The sequence below is a fragment of the Cyrtonyx montezumae genome, unplaced genomic scaffold (genome assembly GCF_038088225.1).
Source record: "Cyrtonyx montezumae isolate F1298 unplaced genomic scaffold, pur_monq_1.0 scaffold_7, whole genome shotgun sequence".
In the NCBI taxonomy this organism is placed as follows: domain Eukaryota; kingdom Metazoa; phylum Chordata; class Aves; order Galliformes; family Odontophoridae; genus Cyrtonyx; species Cyrtonyx montezumae.
Genome location: NW_027072078.1, coordinates 28,087,095 through 28,105,488, shown reverse-complemented (window position 1 = coordinate 28,105,488; position 18,394 = coordinate 28,087,095). Strand labels below are relative to the sequence as shown.

The 18,394-nt window shown below is 37.5% G+C and overlaps 1 protein-coding gene across 1 annotated transcript in view; it reads right to left on the bottom strand.

Annotated features, from left to right (window-relative positions):
• Positions 1–3,553: 3,553 nt before the first annotated feature.
• CCDC93 (coiled-coil domain containing 93) overlaps positions 3,554–18,394 on the bottom strand; it is a 33,191-nt gene continuing 18,350 nt past the window's right edge. Inside the window, exons 12-23 of the mRNA XM_065750307.1 lie at positions 16,592–16,708; positions 15,431–15,493; positions 15,079–15,152; positions 14,438–14,519; positions 13,499–13,570; positions 12,219–12,290; positions 11,849–11,957; positions 9,609–9,691; positions 7,902–7,939; positions 7,138–7,222; positions 6,243–6,356; positions 3,554–4,816 (exon numbers count right to left, since the gene is read on the bottom strand). Coding sequence (XP_065606379.1) covers positions 4,763–4,816; positions 6,243–6,356; positions 7,138–7,222; positions 7,902–7,939; positions 9,609–9,691; positions 11,849–11,957; positions 12,219–12,290; positions 13,499–13,570; positions 14,438–14,519; positions 15,079–15,152; positions 15,431–15,493; positions 16,592–16,708 — 963 coding nt within the window. The 3' untranslated portion in view covers positions 3,554–4,762. The remainder of the gene's footprint in view (positions 4,817–6,242; positions 6,357–7,137; positions 7,223–7,901; positions 7,940–9,608; positions 9,692–11,848; positions 11,958–12,218; positions 12,291–13,498; positions 13,571–14,437; positions 14,520–15,078; positions 15,153–15,430; positions 15,494–16,591; positions 16,709–18,394) is intronic.

The following is an 18,394-nucleotide window of genomic DNA, read 5'->3' as shown; positions in this document are numbered from 1 at the left end:
GGTCCTTATGCTACAGTGCAGCAGAGATGTCTTCAGCTAGCCTGAGAAAAGAGCAGTGCTACTGTTGTAGCACGTTTTTGGAGATCCCCACCCTGTGAAAAAAATGAGGTTTAGCTTCCTTAAGAAAGGGATTTTAGGCTCTATAGTTCCACTGAATTGTCAGGGTAACTTGTTTTGTGTTCAGTCCTTCCTCGAGCAGCTGTGACAGCAGTTTGTTAGTGATTGGTTAGTGATGTACGTCCAGTGAAAGCAACCTGGCTACCAATCCAGAGGAGATCACAAACAAGGTGAGCTTTCATTTCACTACAGTGCAGTTTGAGAAAGCTCTTCCCAACATCAGCTTCCCACACTGTCTCTGTGCACGTCTGTATTTAGAAGAGCAGCAGCACATACTCAGGATATGAAATCCTGGCTTTTAATTACATAGAACTTGATCTCACTGCAGGGGAAACATATAACATGACCAGGCTCACAGCATAACCTGCTGTATGCTGCTTCTTGCTAAAAAGCCAGACCAGGCACTGCCATCCTCTGACCTCCTGCACAGCAAGCATGGGTTTTACCCACTGATTTACATACCTAGCCCAACATTTGGTGTAATGGGAGCATATCTCTCAGAAAGTCATCAACCCTGATTAAAAAGGTTGGAACAGTAGATAATTTTCTACCTTCCTTGGTACTTGATTTCCATGATTAATTACTCTCATTACCAAAACCTGCAACTTTTAACTGAAAGAAAAGAGTAAAATGAAGCATGCAGGCATTCCTGCTTCCAACAGTTCCAAGAATTAAAGTTCAAGTCTTATGTTATTGCTGCACTATTACCCTTGGCTTCAAGACAGAATGGAGAGCGTACAGAATATACAAACCTTGTGTGTATTAAGATGACTGATAAAAGTATCTTGACTAAGAAATAATAATACATCATTTTTAAGAAGGTATTCTAAAAAAAAAAATCATTTAGCAGTGCTTAGACATACAGTCATTTGGCTACAGGTTGCCAGTCTGGCATAAACTGGTTCTTTCTGCCTGGACACAATGACCTCATTTTATTTCTTGATGTTGACTCTGCTTCACCTAGAGCAGAGTGGAGATGACTGCTCAGCAAATAGGCACCACTGACTCTTGCAGCAAGGTTCCAAGAACCCTGCAGTGCCAAATGAATTAAGGCCTCAGGGGCTTTGTGCTCTTGGAATCCACAGACTGCAGAAATCCAAAGGCTTTGATAAAAGGAACGTGAACACATTAACAGCTTTCTATGTCCTGTGCTCCAGTTCCTACAATTAAAGCCTCAATCTCTATTTCTAAAAAACCTCTTTTACCTGAGAATTCCCAAGCCATTCCTGCATCTAGAGTGATGTAGGCAGAAAGTAAGGACTTGGCCCTGAAAATACAGGCTGACAAATTCCCCTAGCAGAAGTGACTCGGAAGCTAGTCGGCACCACAGCCATCAAGAAAACAGGTTCTGGCAGCCTATGGCAACATGCTGCTGAATGCTAAGGGGCACCAAACCTGCCCAAAGAGCTGGATGGGATGCAGTTCCTGCCTAGAAAACCAGGGAGACCAGCCCACCACCCAGCTCTGGTGGGTGCTGGCAGACATTACCTACACTACAGCTCCAGCAGTGCATCCACTGCATGAATAAACAGACCACTGTTAAGAAACTTTAGAGAAAAGACCATCCTAAGCACGCGTCATCCACCACCCCAACAAGTAAGATTTCTGTACTGCCTTATGCGTGCATCCTACTTACATGCCTAATTTAGGCAAAGCTGGCTCTGAGGAGCAATCACAATTCCCCATCTATCCCCAGCTATCTGGTGCTATACAAAGTGGGGCCTAAGATCACATTTTAAGGAGCTGATTTTTCAGGAAACAGGCTTAAAGAGGAAGAAACCTTAAAAAAAACCAACACCATAAATAAATAAATAAATAGAAATAATAAAGACACTGATCACGTTGCCTTCAGAGATTTACAAATCAGTAGTGCCTTGGCTTGTCTCCAAATCTGTCCAGTCCCCTTTATAATTTAAAGTGTTCTCATCTCTACTCACTGTTGTTGCTAGTATTTGTACAGTTTACAGGGGCCAGAGAACACATGATAATTATCTCCTGCTTTCTTCTGAAATCAGTGAGATCTGAGGACACCAAATGCTTGTGTACTGGTTAGCTCTGAGAGCATCTTAGCTCTGATGCACATCAGAACATTACTTAACACTTCAGAGTACACATGCTTTTTAGTTAGCTACATGTAACTGCAGAAGATTTTGCACTAAGTAAAAGAAAGTAACCAGCATACTCAGCAGTCCTTTCCATGCATGCATTTCAGAATTCACTGCCTCGGCCACACAGCTGCACTAAACTGCGACCAATAAAAGTAGTTTAGATTCCACACATCAAGAAGTAACACCACAATTCTATAAAAAGACCATATAAAGTTATGGCACACATGGAAGCTCACTGTTTAAAGGAAAACAGTAACCACTTCAGGACTGTTCTCTGGCCTCTGAAAACCCCACTTCGAAATTAACTTATGATGCTGCCCCTCACTTTCAAAAATAGTGGAAGTGGAAGCCAAAATTAATTTGCTTGGTTCTGGTTAGCAGGACTGTCATATTTATAGCATTAAAGCACCATGGATAGCATTCCCAAAAAGCATCTTACCATGAGCATTCAGAGCACGTGTACTTGTTCCTCCACCGTAAAACTGACCAGGAACAGTCAGGCAGCAGCCAGACAGTCATCAAAGAAACACAAAGTTTGACAAAGTTTGCTAGTAGTAGCAGTGCCCTTTCTCGTGCTGTTAATTGACTTTTCCCCAAGTAGCAGAAGAAATACAAATCAGAAAGATAATTGCAGTTTTTATAAAGTTTGTAGATGCTATGTCTACTACTACCAAAGCTAACTAGAGAATGTGTACAAGTAGCATGCAGTGCTGATTTCCTTCTTCAGGTACTCTGAATTCAGTTTTACCTAGATTTTTAAGAGAAGCACCCTGCACTATATTCAGTCACTAGCAATTGTGGGGAAGTAAGGCATAAATTGGCTCAGTGCAAAGGCTCTTTCCATTTGTACCGACGGAACAGGAAAAGCATTTCAGGTGTCACAAAATCACAGCCTCATTCACAGGAAGGCACTTCACATTGAATCTAGCCTACCACAGTTGAGGTAAGCTTACTGCATTTCACCCAGACACAATGTCAGCAACCTTCTTATCAAAAGCTCGACAAATACATACACTTTTAATGCTGCTGTCTGCGTAAGGTCACGTACAACTTCTGCTGTTCTCAGAAGGCGTGGACTGAGGCAGTGCAGTATGATGAACTTGTACCATCTCTGTTGAGAACTCTGTATCACAAGCAAAAGTCTATGCAAAACAAATCTTACCCTTCTGTGGATGAGCTCTGTGTACAGCTTGATAGTTTGTTCCACAAACCTAAACATCAAGCTTACCAAAAGCTGCAAGAGATAACGCGTTACTCAAATGCTATGTGACACATGGAAGCATTTCTACCAGTGAATATCAAGACACTACTTTTACAGAATTCATCTTTTAATGCACTTGTAATTCGAAATCATATTAAGGCTTCTGTATCAACCTTAAGTGTGGAACCTTGAAGTGCCATCCTAAAAACACAATAGCAAAAGTTCACTGAATTCTAAACATCTTTTTATTTTATATTTGCTGCCATAGAAAGTAATCTATCAGCAGTCCTCAGTGTTACTGGGGAAAAATAACGTGGTTTTCCTTTTCCTGAATAAAAGATGTGATGCACATTAAGTCAGTCCAAAATCCTGATGTTAAGTACAAAAAGCAACTGTTTGAATTATAAAATACCATACATACAGATATAAAAAGGTTTCAGAAAGTGTTCCATGAAGTTTCTAAACTTTCAAGGACAAGTCTTCAGTAGGGTAGATAGGCTGTTGTCTTCAAAGGTAAGCATCAAGTCATTAGAGTAGAAAGTCTGAATCTTTATCTTCCTATGTTACAGCTGACACAGACTTAGATTTTCATCCCAGCCAGGGATAACACGATGGTTCTAGTGATTAAGGTGTTTTTCCTGGAGTTATTAATTTAACAAGTGCATACTCTATATATAAAAAGGAAATTTCAAACAAAATTATACAACTGCTAGACTTTATAAAAATATAGATCTATATTTTTACATGAGAATTATCCAAGGTAGGTTTCCATCTTCTTTTGTCTTAACCATTAGAAATTAATTTTTATTCCTTTGGAATCTTATCTAGAGTTTAAATTAAAATAGCATGAAGTTATTAGCTGGTGGAAAGTTTTGGGAACCATTTTCTGTGTTTATGTTTGGCCAAAATTAACAAGCTACTGCATCTTGCAGTGGTCATCTTATGGTACTGGACATACTACACAGTCTATATTTACTTATTGCAGAATTTTGTGTTACTTCAGTGTTAAAACCCAAATAAAAAACCATCTTCATTGTCCTTACTGTGAAGAAAAAAAAACCCAAAACAACAAAAATAAATAAAATTAGACAGTATTTCTGTTTTGCTGTACTGCATTAACTCTTTACTGTGTAGTGGAGGCAATAGTGAATAATACAGCCATTTGATGAAGGAATGTAAAAGAGTACACACTGAAAAAAATCCCAGACTTCACAGCTGTATGTATGTGTGTGTGTATATATATGTCTACAATTGCAGCTATAACTGCCACTTCACAAAAGAGATTTAATGTATAGACTGAACAATCATATAGATCAACTTCACCAGCCAGAGATGTTCAGGAAGAACTAGCTTTCAGCTTGGACAGCAGCATTTCATTCTTACGACACTCCTGTTAACAAAAAGCAAACAGATAAGGTAGTTAATCTTCATCCGACTGTATGTATCTGCACATCAGCAAACTGAAGCCTCATATTTAAAAGATCTCCAAAATCCAAAGTAGTCTGGAATGAGTGATGAAGTTAACCACTGATTCAGATTATTTTTTGGACATCTGAAAATTCACATGACAAGTCCGCAAAATGTCAACGTCCAGGAAACCATTCTTGGTCAAGAAGTATGTGAACACAGATCTCAAGGAGATTCCATGTTAAAACCTAAACATACAGCTTGCTCAGTAACAAATTAATACTTCCCTTTCAACATGAAGAGGTGCTAGTCAACCAATGCCAGAAGAATTCTCAGAATAAAATTCAGAGTCCAAAAATAATGTGGAAACACCCAGCAAGAGACAACATTACCAGGTAATAAAGTATACGGAACACCTGTGCACAACTTGATGCCGAAGTCAAACCAAAAGCCTACATGTTTAGAATCCTTAAAATTGTGAATCATATTTTAAAAGTTAATGAAAACAAACACATACAAAAACACTCCTTTATCCCCTGACAAACCTTATGTAAAACTCCAATTATTCTGCAGTCAAGTTTCGTATCTGGAAAACTGAGTTTCTGAATATTATCTGAATTTCAGAGAATGTTTAAGGAGCAAGTGTCAAAGAGCAATCCTTCATGTTTACCTCAAGACAGTATAATCTCCTAAGTAGGAGGGACATGAATTTCATGAATTTTCCTTCCTGTTGTTATTGTGGCACTGTGTACCTCAGAGGCCTAAAACCTCACATAAAGGTTACATGTTATATACACTAAGATTAAAAATGTAGAACAGTTCTCATTGGCTCTCATAGTATTAAGAAAACTAAACCCATTCTTACTTTTAGGAATAATATTAGTGGCTTAAGTAAAATAATTCAAATTCACTACTGAAAAATGAAACAACTTGGACCTGCCTCTGCTGCCCCTGACTTCAGTAACGGTAGAACCAGTTGTTGCTTCCCACCTGCCTCCATTTAGCTGCTGAGTTTGTACCTTGCAAGGAACTACATTATAAGCCTTGCAAAAATCAATCAATAAATTTATTATTCTGCTAATGGTGAGAATACATTTCACCCATTCTCACAATATGAATACTGCTCATTTCCAGACAGTGATACAAAACTCATTGCAAAGATGAGATTGTCAGCTTCCTCATAAGCCAGTTCTAACTCTTTGTGATTTAACACTGTTAAGTCTCCAGAAAATAAATGCAGAAAGTAAGGAGAAGTTCAGACAAACCCATATATTTAGAAGTCTGCTCTCAGCCAACAGCAAAGTTTATAGCCCACTTCAAAGCCATCAGTGTATCTGAGCAGAACTTCTTAAATTACTCTTGATCAGTTCAAGTACTTGCTAACTTACACCAGCAAAAAGCATTCTTACCTCTTTAAATTCCTTCACTGTTTTAAAGTAAAGCCTCTGTTTCTCTAGAAGCTCTAAGTATTCATCATTCAACTGATCTCGTCGCATTTTATTTTCTTGCTTCTTCTTTTCCATCTGTTGGTATGCAGGATGGATAAAAGGTCATTTACCATGTAAGAAACACACACACAAGCACGTGCAGTGTTAGAAATAATTTTCTATAACCACGAGACAGCTGCTTCATAAATGACATCTCTGCCTTGTGCTTTAAGCACAGCGAACATTTAGGCCAACTCTTAAGAAAAATTCAGAAACTGAAGCTGACATCTCAGTATCAGTGGCACTATAAGCAGCATTCAGAATTGAACTAAAGTTCGTCTCTGCAAGCCCAGAATTATGCTCACGAAACAGTTCTACATGAATGATGATAAGGTGAAATTAGCAGGAAAATGAAGGCTTTTGATGACACACCGAGATCTTGATTTTTCTTTTTAACTTTTCTATACAATTTTTACTTGCTCAAGACCCACACATGAAAATTCTCTCAAACATAGGCCCAGCTGTACTTCTGCCTCTTCCAAATAGAAAAAATTATCATTATCATCATTAGGGACATCAAGGAGGATTTGGGTACACACAGCTGTTTCAAAGATCTACATCACTACATGACCAATAACAAAGTTAAGGGATATAAGATTCCCACCAGCAGAGAAGCATTAATAGTATCTCTCTTCTACTTGATTCATTTAAATTTCACTGGTGAGCAGTTTCTTATGGATGTGAAAAAAATAATACTTGTCATTTGCTTGCTTAAATTGCACCTCACATGCTGAATTTCACCATGTGTCATTAGTATCCAAAAGGCTTTTCTGAAATAATTTCGGGTCTAGAAAAGGAAGTGAGAAGTGTGTCAGACCTTCATTCGATTCTGTTTGATGCCTTCTACAATCTGCTCCATCTGTCGTAAGAACTGCTCACGAGAACCAGAAGATGCCATTGCTCTGGGGGAAAAGAAAGCAACAAACTGATATGTATGTGGGACAGTGCATCTCACCTACAATTATCCTGTGCATTTACCAATGTCCAAGTATTTGCATTACCTAGTATTCTATGTTAAAGAAAATAATCTTTTTAGTCTCTGATTTCAAGTACCAGTGCAGATCTTCAGCTGATATAAACTATCAGAGTGATGGGAACAGGGACAATGGAGCTCACCACAAACCAAAAAAAAATACCAACCCCTCTTAAGCATCCAAATGAACCATAATTTTACTTCAAAGACTTCACACTTCATCAAAACCTTTAAATATTGAGTGAGTCTATAATAAACATGTCCGAAATAAGTCTGAAATAATGTTTTTCAGAATGTTATAACCACAGCTTCACAAAATGGAGAAAGATCTTTCAATTAATGCCAGGAAAAAATTAAGACTGAATTTCTTTGCACAACTACAGCTGAACAAATATCAAAAACATATGTTGACTGTAAAAGTTAAGGAATTCCAAGCCTGAAATACTCCAAACATTGGCTTAAACAGAATTAAACTATTTAATTCAATAGTTCAAGTTAATAAAACATTCTAACACATTTTTGAAGTCTGCAACTCATGCCCCCTCCTATTTTTCCAACCAGCCGTATTGCTCATTGCAACTATCAAGAGAAAAATGACCATCACTTACTGATGAAAGTTGTCATGGATAGAGTTCAATAAATTGACCTGTGAATTAGAAAGAAAAAAAAAGAAAATATGCATTTGTCATTTCTGCTATCACTGTGAGTAGCTCCTGCTATGAGATAGTGGCATTGCACTTAAACCAGATAAAGAGAAATCTGTAACAACATTAACAAGAGTATTTTGTTGCTCTTGGTATAAGCTCACCCAGCTGATTAAACTGCCCATTTTTTCCTTACTTTCTAAAGATTGCTGAGAGCACTAAAGTTCACTAAGTAGCAATTAATGAGATTCCTCATGGCTTTCAATATTTCTTCCATGTCTCCTGCAGTTAAGCCTTCTGAGCAGTTTCTCCTTATGGTGAATGCTTGGAAATGTTCTGTACTGAACAAAGCTAAGCATTGCAAATGGAACCGTTTGTGTTAACTGCTACAGAAAGCTGAACTGAGCTCCCTCAAATCTACAGCTTTCCATAAGAATGCAACAGCAATAGCACTGCAGAACCTGCAGCTGTTCCTGACCTTACTATGAAACAAATCCAGACTCCAAAGCTACAATGCTTAAAGATTCCTGTTACTCAGAGGAAAGAGATTGTTGCATGACTCATTGACACTTGCCAAATCCACATCCCTGCTCTGAAATAGTTTCAATAAGCTTATAACACGAAACAGCCAAGTAATGAAAAGCAGCATTGCTCAACTGTTGCACAGTAAACACGCTGATGTGTCACACTGCACAACAATAAAGCCAGACTATAAACCCCATGAAGAAAAGACATAATGAAAAATTCAATTTAAAAGCATTTTAATGATTAATCTTTCAAAGTACAATTAAACCCATCAGCTGCACGAGAAGAAACCTTTCACATCAGAACTATAACCTTTACAGCCACAATTCCACTGTATTACATTTCCTTCCATTATAAAATTTGCTCAACATACTTTATAAAAGGGTTGGGTGCTCGTATACACAGAAAATAAAAACAAATGAAAAAAAACAAAAACAAAACCACCAAACCAAACAAGAAATCTTCCAGAAATCTTCGTAAGACAATACCACACACTTAAGAAAGCTAAGACTGCACAAGAAGCCACTGAGACATCTCTCTCACGATTGACATCAAGCTAAGCGAAACACCTGATCAGTTTATTTGCCTTTTGAAATTATATCCTTGCAAGTGAAGCTTGGAACTTGGAGGTTATGTGCAGCATCTGCTGAAGAACATTTCTGCTTTTACACCTACTCCATTGGTTGTTTTATGGCAACTGTCAGGATCACATACCCTCTAAAGTCATAATAAACTACTGATTTTCTAAACTGAAAACTACCTAGCACACGTTTTAGAATCCACCACTTAAGGAATGGAAATGGTCGTCCAATAACTTCAAAAACAAGCATATTTTTATTGTCATAAATTTGACACCCACTTGGTTCACAAGCTAAGCACAGAGTGATTTGCTCATCAAATGTTACTCGTGTTTTTGTGTACACAGTGAGCAGCTTAAATATGCTTTACTAACAAATGTAATTTCTACAACACAGATCATTTCCACCTCAACATCAGAAAGATTCTTATGAACCAATTATCTCAATTTTACCTTCAAAGATGGTTAACTTTGCTCTGACTTGGCTAAGTAGAGAGACTTTACTCAGCTTTCACTTTCTCCTTCTCCGTAGACCAAATATTTAGAAAACAGCAGTAACACTTTCTTACCTCCTTTTCCAAATATACTTTTTTATCATCCAGTGTATTATAAAGAGTAAAGAACTGCTTCGTTTCTTTGTGAGTTGCTGAGACTGCAAAGAAGACAAAAGGGTAGAATAATAAAAGAGCATGAGTGAAACAGGACCTATACCTTTGCAGGCTTTGTGTAATGCTCTGCTATCAATAATAGAACACACTTTTCAGTACATTCTGGAAGAGTATTTCCTCCGCACACCAATCTCCAGCAGGGTTTTCGGCTATCAGATTTTATGAGAACTGAACTTCAAAACAACACAGTCTAGTGTTTCATTCCAGCTACTGACAGTCCTTAATGCAGATGTACATTGGCACTATCAGCTTTCTTACCACTCTCTGTTCATTCATCCTTCCTGACCCTTAGACCATACAAGTTGCTGTGCTGCTAACAGTTGCCCTACATAACTTGTGCACTGGTGGGTCACAGAGTGCAGGGGTACAGATTTTCTGACAGTACTGTGTGGAAAAAATAGAGTGCATTAAACTGCATCTTCTAAGCCACAAACGTGCAAGATGCCCAAAGTGGCTTTAAAACAGTAAAACTTCTTTCTCTCTTTACAGTATATTTTAGCTGACACCATTTTTTGAAAAGAAAGTAATATTAATGCTATTTGTCTTAGGTGAGCATAGCTGATGCTGGTCACAGCTCACTGGGGAAAGTAAGGTTCAGACATACCTTTCCTTTGGGCCTACAAGGTGATGATTGAAAATCATCATACTAAACTAACAAGTTGCCATCTTTAAACAAGATCTTTATTGGATTAATATGTTGGACTAAGGTTTTGAACAGAGCCATAAAGACAGCACAACTCTCCTGCCATGTCATAAAACCATTAAACATCCAGCTTCTTAAAGGAAGTCCTACTGCTTGATGACGTTTTCCAGCTGAAGTCAAACAGCAATTCACATCTCACAGCTGAATGTTTTAGTGACAGAAATCCAGCATTGACTACTTCTCCAACTTGAGCTGTAAGTGAGGAAAGAGCTTTACCACTGCTGCAACTGACCCGTGTTCTACATGTGCTTTATCCTAGAGAAAGAGACTGAATACTTGGAGCCTGAAAGCATCAAGGAATTCAAGAAAGGCTAGGATAGGCCAAAAAATTAGTAAGGGCTGTGCAGCACACTCCACAAGGAGACTTTCCAACTGCTGCTGTTTTGAAATCAGGCTGAAGCTTGAAGAACTCCATGAGCAGCAAGACCACCAATGTGCATACTTCAGGTGCACTGTTTTGATTAGTTCTGTTTTTGCAGGACATTTTGCCAAATTGAAGCACTTCCCAAACCTCTCCTTTCCTGCAGCCCCTCCTTAACTTTTAGCAGCCCTGATAGTGACAGAACCTTTATGTGCAAATTCCATGTGCTGACCCAGAAGAGGAACTTCTCAGGATTTCTACTAATTAGGAAATGGTATCAGCTTATGGAATGTCTGCACAAATCAAAACCTGCGTAAGGTAAGGAGGTGAGAGAAAGGAAGAAGGAGTCCCTTGAAACCACAACTTAACATTTACAAGGGAAGAGCTTAGTCATGTCAGAAATTAAAACAAAAACGTGTGCATATATATATTTCATAGCAGGAAATACTGAAACTTAAAAGCATTCCAGTACAGAGCCACTGAGGTTGGAAGCTACCTCTGTGGGTTGCCCTGTACAAAATACCTTGGATCCAGAAATCCAAAAACCTGCTTTTGGCAACTTTAAAGATCTCCTGAATCTGGCCAAATGAAAAATCTCTTAAGAAAAAAAAAAAGTCACAAGCCAGAGGAAGTTTTCAGCTCAGTTTTCTAAAATATTAGCCTGGACAGTGCAGGTTCCTGGCCAGGAGACCGAGCGCAGCGTTATTCTAAATTACTGCATTCATTTTGTGCTACAGAAAACGGAGTTTCATGAAATTCAAAGAGACTTAAATCTACTTCATTTGTATATGGTGAATTCAGCACTTTGTAAACACACTGGTCACTGACCTATATGACTAAACCTGTTACAACCAGAATTTACTCCAAAAATCCTGTGCATCCAGTTTTGCCCACAAGAGAATTCTTACAGCCAGCTTATAAAACCTTGAAAATAGGGTATATAATGTGAATATCAAACAACTCCTAAAATCCAAAGAATTAGCAACTGCTGTTGTCACACACCATAAGTCTGAAATGCAATTGCCCTCCTTCTGGGGCTTTAGCCTTCAGTAGAATATTCCTGCTTGATATACATACCCTGACTGTATAGTTCAATAAATCTCTTCTGATACTGTGTAAGCTCAGCTCGGCTGGGTACTTCATCAATCTTGCGCTGTAAAATCGCTATTTCTCTGTTTCTTCGTGCCTGAATAGAAAGTTAGGAGGGGAAAAAAAAAAGCCTCTTCTTGTTCTCTTCTTAAAATGGATGAAGCCCCCCAGCAGTACTTTGTTACCAAATAATTAATGTTTGTTGTTTTATTAAGCGTTGGCTGAGACACAATATTATTTTATAATACATCTGTATTTGTTGTTTTTTTTTAATTACAATACAATGTAATATTAGCATTAAAAGTGACAAGGTAAGAAAAACATAAACAGTTTTGTTCAAGTAAATTTATAGACTTACCAATAATAGCCGGATCTTTTGAAGTTTTTCTTTCTCAGCTTTGTACTGCTGGTCTATGAGCTTATTTGGCTCCTAGAATTTGAGAACCCAGAACAATTGTGGATTACAGTTTATTGACAAATGAGAGCTGCAATTGCAAAAATGTGCAGATTGAGTTTGTTCTCTGTATTCATATCTTCCACTGAATGGCTCCCACTAGAACATCATCTTTTCTTGATATTTTTTTTAAACAATGATTTGTAATCTGCATTTTAAAAACTGACGTCTTTCACTGTATATGAGCATATTTTGCTAGGTATTAAGACTTCCATACTTCGGTTTTTATGATTTATCAACTGTTTTTCACTGCTTTGCAACAGTCAAGCAAAATGAACCCATGCATCCAAAGATTCTCTGTAACTGCTGTGCAAAAGTTTAGTGCACACTTTGGATTCATCAGCAGGGTCACAGAATCATAGAATGGCTTGGGTTGGAAGGGACCTCAAGGATCATCAAGTCCCAACCCCCCTGCCACAGGCAGGGCCACCAACCACCAGAAGGCTAAGGATAAACACAGCCAGAACTCAAACCCTCTGACATGTATTCTCCATTTCCTGGAATGTGCGTGGATCATTTTTTCTTAAGTATTGAAGTGATGTTTTCATTTTTTCATGCTGTGTTCAGAAGGATAGCAGCATCACTGAACCCATAATCTCCCTGATTTCTGGCACATAAATATATCAGATGTTTACTCATTGAAAATACAGTTGAGTGTTTCATTTTTTGTTCATTCATAATACGTTGCCATCAGTTTGGTTGCACTTGTGTTATATCTTGATTTCAGACAGCTGCTAACTATATGCAGTGATCTGAGCCATTGAAAACTTGTGCTTCCATCCTTCAAACGTCTCCATCTTCAAGGGGGAAAAAAAAGACCTCCAGAACATATTCTCTGAGGAGGACCTGTTCATGCCACACATATGCACTACTCATAACACAACATCCAGAGATTCTTCTCTGATACTACAAAGAAAAAAGCAAAAGGGACAAAAGCATCTATGAGTTTGCCCCATGCATTCTAGCAAGAAGAATGAAAAATACTATGGTGATTTTTAGTCTACTGTACTTCATTCTTCAACCTGAACAGAGGCTTTATCAGTGTCAGAGAACAGAATTCTTCAGAAATTGCAATAGGTTTTTTAACTTCTAATCCTAACTAGAATGTGCACAAGTCAGAAGGACGTAAACCAATGTTTTAAAACACAAATTGAAAGTAAATAGCAGGTGTGTTAAGTGCTTACCTCTTCCTCCCCATTTTCTGCTGCCTCAGCTTTCAAATTCTCAATATCTTGTTGCAGCCGCTCCATTTCTTCCTATTAATATAAAAGAAGTTTATACTGCTTTTAATTGAGACCTATTCTCTTAAAAGGAGATGGCAGAAGGCTTGATATCATATAAGTGTAACAAAATCGTGGTGCTGACAATACACTTTTTAAAGGTCCAATGGCAATCCCTACCGCAGGGGTAAGGCATCTTTTACAACTTGTTACATCAAACTGGATGTCTGCTTCTGTCAAACACATGTACAGATTTATTCCTTACTTGTAAATATATTTGCAAATACTCTTTCCAGGTAAGACATCCAATGAGTGACACAGAAAATGAGAAGCTGAGGAAACAAAGAAATACTACAACAGAAACAGCATGACACAGAACTGCAATGCATGGTATTCATAACAATGAATGAACCTGATGTTAGCTGCAAGGTCATCTCCTTCAGAATTCTTCAGAGTTTTCCAAAACGTTTGTATAGGAAAACAAGGTTTCTGTGCTCAGTATCTGCCAGAGGGCAGTATGCCTTTTCACTTCTTTTCATTCTGTTAAATTCCACCCCCTACTGTTTAAATAGATGAGGATGAAAACAAATCTCTCTGATCATATTTCTAGGCAGCCCATAAACACAGAAGTAATTCAGTATAATTAAACAACCAAGCTGAAGCACTACTCTAAGAACTGTAACGGATTTATCTCAATCATTCTATCTCTACTGGTTTATATCAAAACTAGGGGCTAGGGGATTTCAACAAGATATCCACTTCAGCACCAGTCTCCTCAGGTCATTGCTGGCTCATCTAAGAAGATGGAATGGGGGAGACAGGAAGGAAAGACAAAACAGGAAAAAGTACAATGCTTCTTTGCCAAATTGTAAATTAATTGTCAACTAAGAAAATAATACTTACCCTACAATGTGCTTTGAATTCTTGCTCCTGGCTTTTGAGGTTTTCATTCATGGCAACCAGCGTTCGCAGATTCTGTAACACGCTATATTTGAAGATCCAGCAAAACTGAATTAGTATTTTCAATTCTAACTTAAGTAGATGGAGAACTAAAATACATTGGAACAAGATTAATTCTCTACTGCTTTCCAGTCAAGTTCACTTAAATTAGAAGTCCAAATATCAGTTTTATTTGTACTCTCATTATATTACCTCAGGTATTTTGATGCTTTGTGATATTCTGACTTCATTATTGTGGAAGTTTTGAAAGCACCCTATTTAATTTATGCAAGATTAAGGTTTCAGATATAAAGAAAAAAAATAGGAAGGCCACAAATAATTTTTCATGCTTGTTTAATGTTCTTCTGCTTATGCTATATTTAAATATCTACAATTATTTTCAACTATGGATTTAGATTTTACACTCGGAATTAATTATTTGGTAATCTTCTCCTGACAAATGGAGGGAAGCCAGGGAATTTATTTTTTTAAATACTCAATCTTAGCTTAGGTTGAAAAAGCAAGACATAATGAATGACTTATTTTAAAACCAACATTTTTAATAACTTCAAAATCCACAAAGGAAAACAAACATACAAACTTACCTAGAATCTGCTTGGGATTCTATTATTTCTAAGGCTGCTAGTTCCTTGTCCAGCTTTTCACTGTAACTCTTGACCTAAGAAGTGTAATGAATAGTAATCTTCAAAACAGTATCATAAAATAGGTCTCCCTTTCTAGGCAATGTAATAAATAAATACATACATAAATCAATCTGTTTCTTTGGGACCAGAAAAGCAGAAATCCACATGCCATTCGCAAATTCAAAACCCTCTTAACATAAAAGTTATCAATCAGCTTCCACATTTATTACATCCCTCCACATAAAACTTCTTAAAAGAATTCTCAGAAACAATTCTGCTAGAATCGGTGCACAGAAAAATGAAGAAATATCACCTCAGTTAATGTCTTTTTTGCTTCAGTACATTTTGCCTGTAGATCAGCACATTTAGCTTGCAGCTGTAATAAAGAGAAAGAACAGAGTATGATTCTACATTCATGCTAATTATACCTGTAATAGAGAGCACTAATATTTGAGATACTAATAATGGTTGTCTGTTAAAAAAATAGCAAACCATCACAATCAAGGTCTTTTCTTGTCTGAGTACATCTTATTCTAAATACTCTGAACACTTCCTAATAGCAAATCCTTTCCACCTGTCCTTCTTGATGTATTAGGTCCTAGAATAAACAGCAACTTTAACAAAAGGGATTCCAGCAGAAAGGTAACTTACTGGAATGAATCTCTGTTGAAGTGCTGGAAATTATTTAGCCTGGCTACGTTAGCCTGGTTTCATTCCAGGCAAAGAAGAGAGTCCCATTTTTTACTTCTCCAAATAAACTATGGTGATTCAAGACTTATATAAAAACATCATGAGACAGTACCACAGAACTGTCCATACCAATAAAGCAAGTGGTTGTTTGATTATATTTCAGAAACCTATGGAAAATCCATTAAGTAGGCAGTTACCAAAATGCAGTTACCAATATTTCACTTGTCAGATAGCTTAAGGGCTAATTTTATATCAATATCTTCCTCTAAAGTAGTTATAGTTTAAGGTTACATTGCAAGGAGAAACAATAGAAATAAGACAAGGGTTAGAAAAGATAAGCAGAAGTGCTGCTTCACTTCTGATTCACTTATTTTCCTGATGTTTTAGTTTGCCATTCACAGTGTAGAGCTGTGACCCAACACCTCACTCATTCCTATCCACAGGGAAACCCATAACAATAACAATTACAGTTTTCATATTTTTCACTAATAGGCCAAATTCTCTCTAGCTAAACAGAATCATAATTTAAGCCTGACGTCCACATTTCACAAAAACTGACACAAAAATTAAAGAACCGTTTGATATGAGAACTGCTGACAGAACTCACTGCAACACCAAGGAGAGAATTTCACAATCACTTTTTAAGAGGAAGTCTTGACTATCACTTATTTCAGCTTCTTCTACCTTACCCACAAAAGCTGTCTTTGGCAAATGGCAAAAAAAGATCTGCTAGGAAATTCTTGCTGCTCACTGTTTTCCTCTTTGTTCCCCACACAATTCTTACCTCTTCCAGGAGTTTAGTTTTCTGCAAAATCTGCTTATTCAGAGATGCCACCTTCCTTCTGTGCTGTTGGGCAGCTCCAAGCCTCTCTGGTCGCTCCTCAGCAGAAAGCTCAGATTGCTAAAATAAAGAACAGGACAGCCTGTTGAAGCTCACGATAATAGTTTTTGCTTCCACAGTAGCTAAGGAGATGCCAAACTGAAGGTGGTATTCCTTATCAAGAGCTGTGTCCCACTGTCCAACAGAAACAATGACTTAACAATTTATATAATGCCAAGGTAAGAAAGCAGTCAAATAACTAAATGAAATCCCAAAAGATTAGGTAAAGTAAGTTAGTGAGATGCTGTGGGACTGGTTAAGAATACTGCAGTATACTACAGTAAATCAATTGTTGCATCAACATCACAGTTAAACCTACTAGGGTTTTCAAACAAGAACAACTGCACCACTAACAAAAACAAACATGCTGAAAATCCCCTTAAGCAGTAGCTCTGCTTCAGTGGTATTTCCTGAACTTCTTGAATTGGAGTTCATCCAAACCCCAATATGTAAATCCAGAACTCAGAGGCATCGAACAGTTGTCTTTAGAAACACTGGCATAGATGCAGCAAGCTGAATGACAATGACATACTCAGAAAGGCAATTACATTTACCTCTCTAAGCTTTTATTTATTTTTATTTTACTTTTGTGCTATGGTCTTTAAAAGAACTTGCACTGCCAAGTAAGTGACTCAGAAATACTTAAAGAAGAGATGAATCTGGATCCACTCTGTTGTCTCTGAATTTTGAAGGGAAAGTTGCTAGAAACATGTTTTGTCATGAATAACATTTATAATAGAACTTGTATATTTGCAGCAGATGAAAGACTAATAAAAAATCAGTGATAGCTACATGCTGAATTGATAATTTGCCTAAAAATTAACTGTACTGTTTGAAAGAACTCTCTTCAATAATTAAATCTGCTTAGGTAATTTGCTTCACTCATTCAGATGACTTCTTTTAGTTAATTTGTTTTCCAATATTTCGTTAGCAAAACATTTAATTTTCAGCTACGTCAGGTTCTAAATTGTAGAGTTTGTAAAAAAACCTCCAATACTAGGTGCTTTTTGAATAATTACTCAAAGCTGACAACCACTGCAAGATAAAATATTTGCTCCTGCTTTTAACTCCTGACAGAAGGAGAAGGATGCCTTCATTAACAGCTTAGTTTTAAGTGAATTTAAGAGAGACAAACTGTCTTCCTCATTTTCTGCTACTCATGCTGAACAGCAGCTTCATGGCTTGTTATACTTTTACACCTTCAGCAAGAAAACACTAATTCCAACTCCTATCCTAACAAAATCCTTGTACTTTCTTTTCCATCTAATTAGGGAAAGAAAAATGCTACCAAACAGCACTTGCAACACTATATTCAAAAGACACACATCAAGATTTACTTATTTCTCTCATTCCCAGGAAGGTGACCATCCCTTTGCATTCAGCTCTCGTGAGGTACACTGTTTTCAGTTTTGGGCCTCTCACAACAAGAAAAGCATTGAGGCCCTGGAAGTGTGTCCAGAGAAGAGCAACAAAGTTGTGATGGTTCTGGAGCACAAGTCTTACAAGGACAGCTGATGAAATGGAATTGTTCAGTCTGGAGAAGATGAGGCTCAGGGGTGACCTTATCGCTCTCTACAATTCCCTTGAAAGGAGGTTGTGGCGCGGTGGAGGTCAGCCTTTTCTTCTCCCTTCCTAGCACTAGGACAAGAGGGAATGGCTTCAAGTTATGCCAGGAGAGCTACAGGTTGGATAATAGGAAAAATTTGT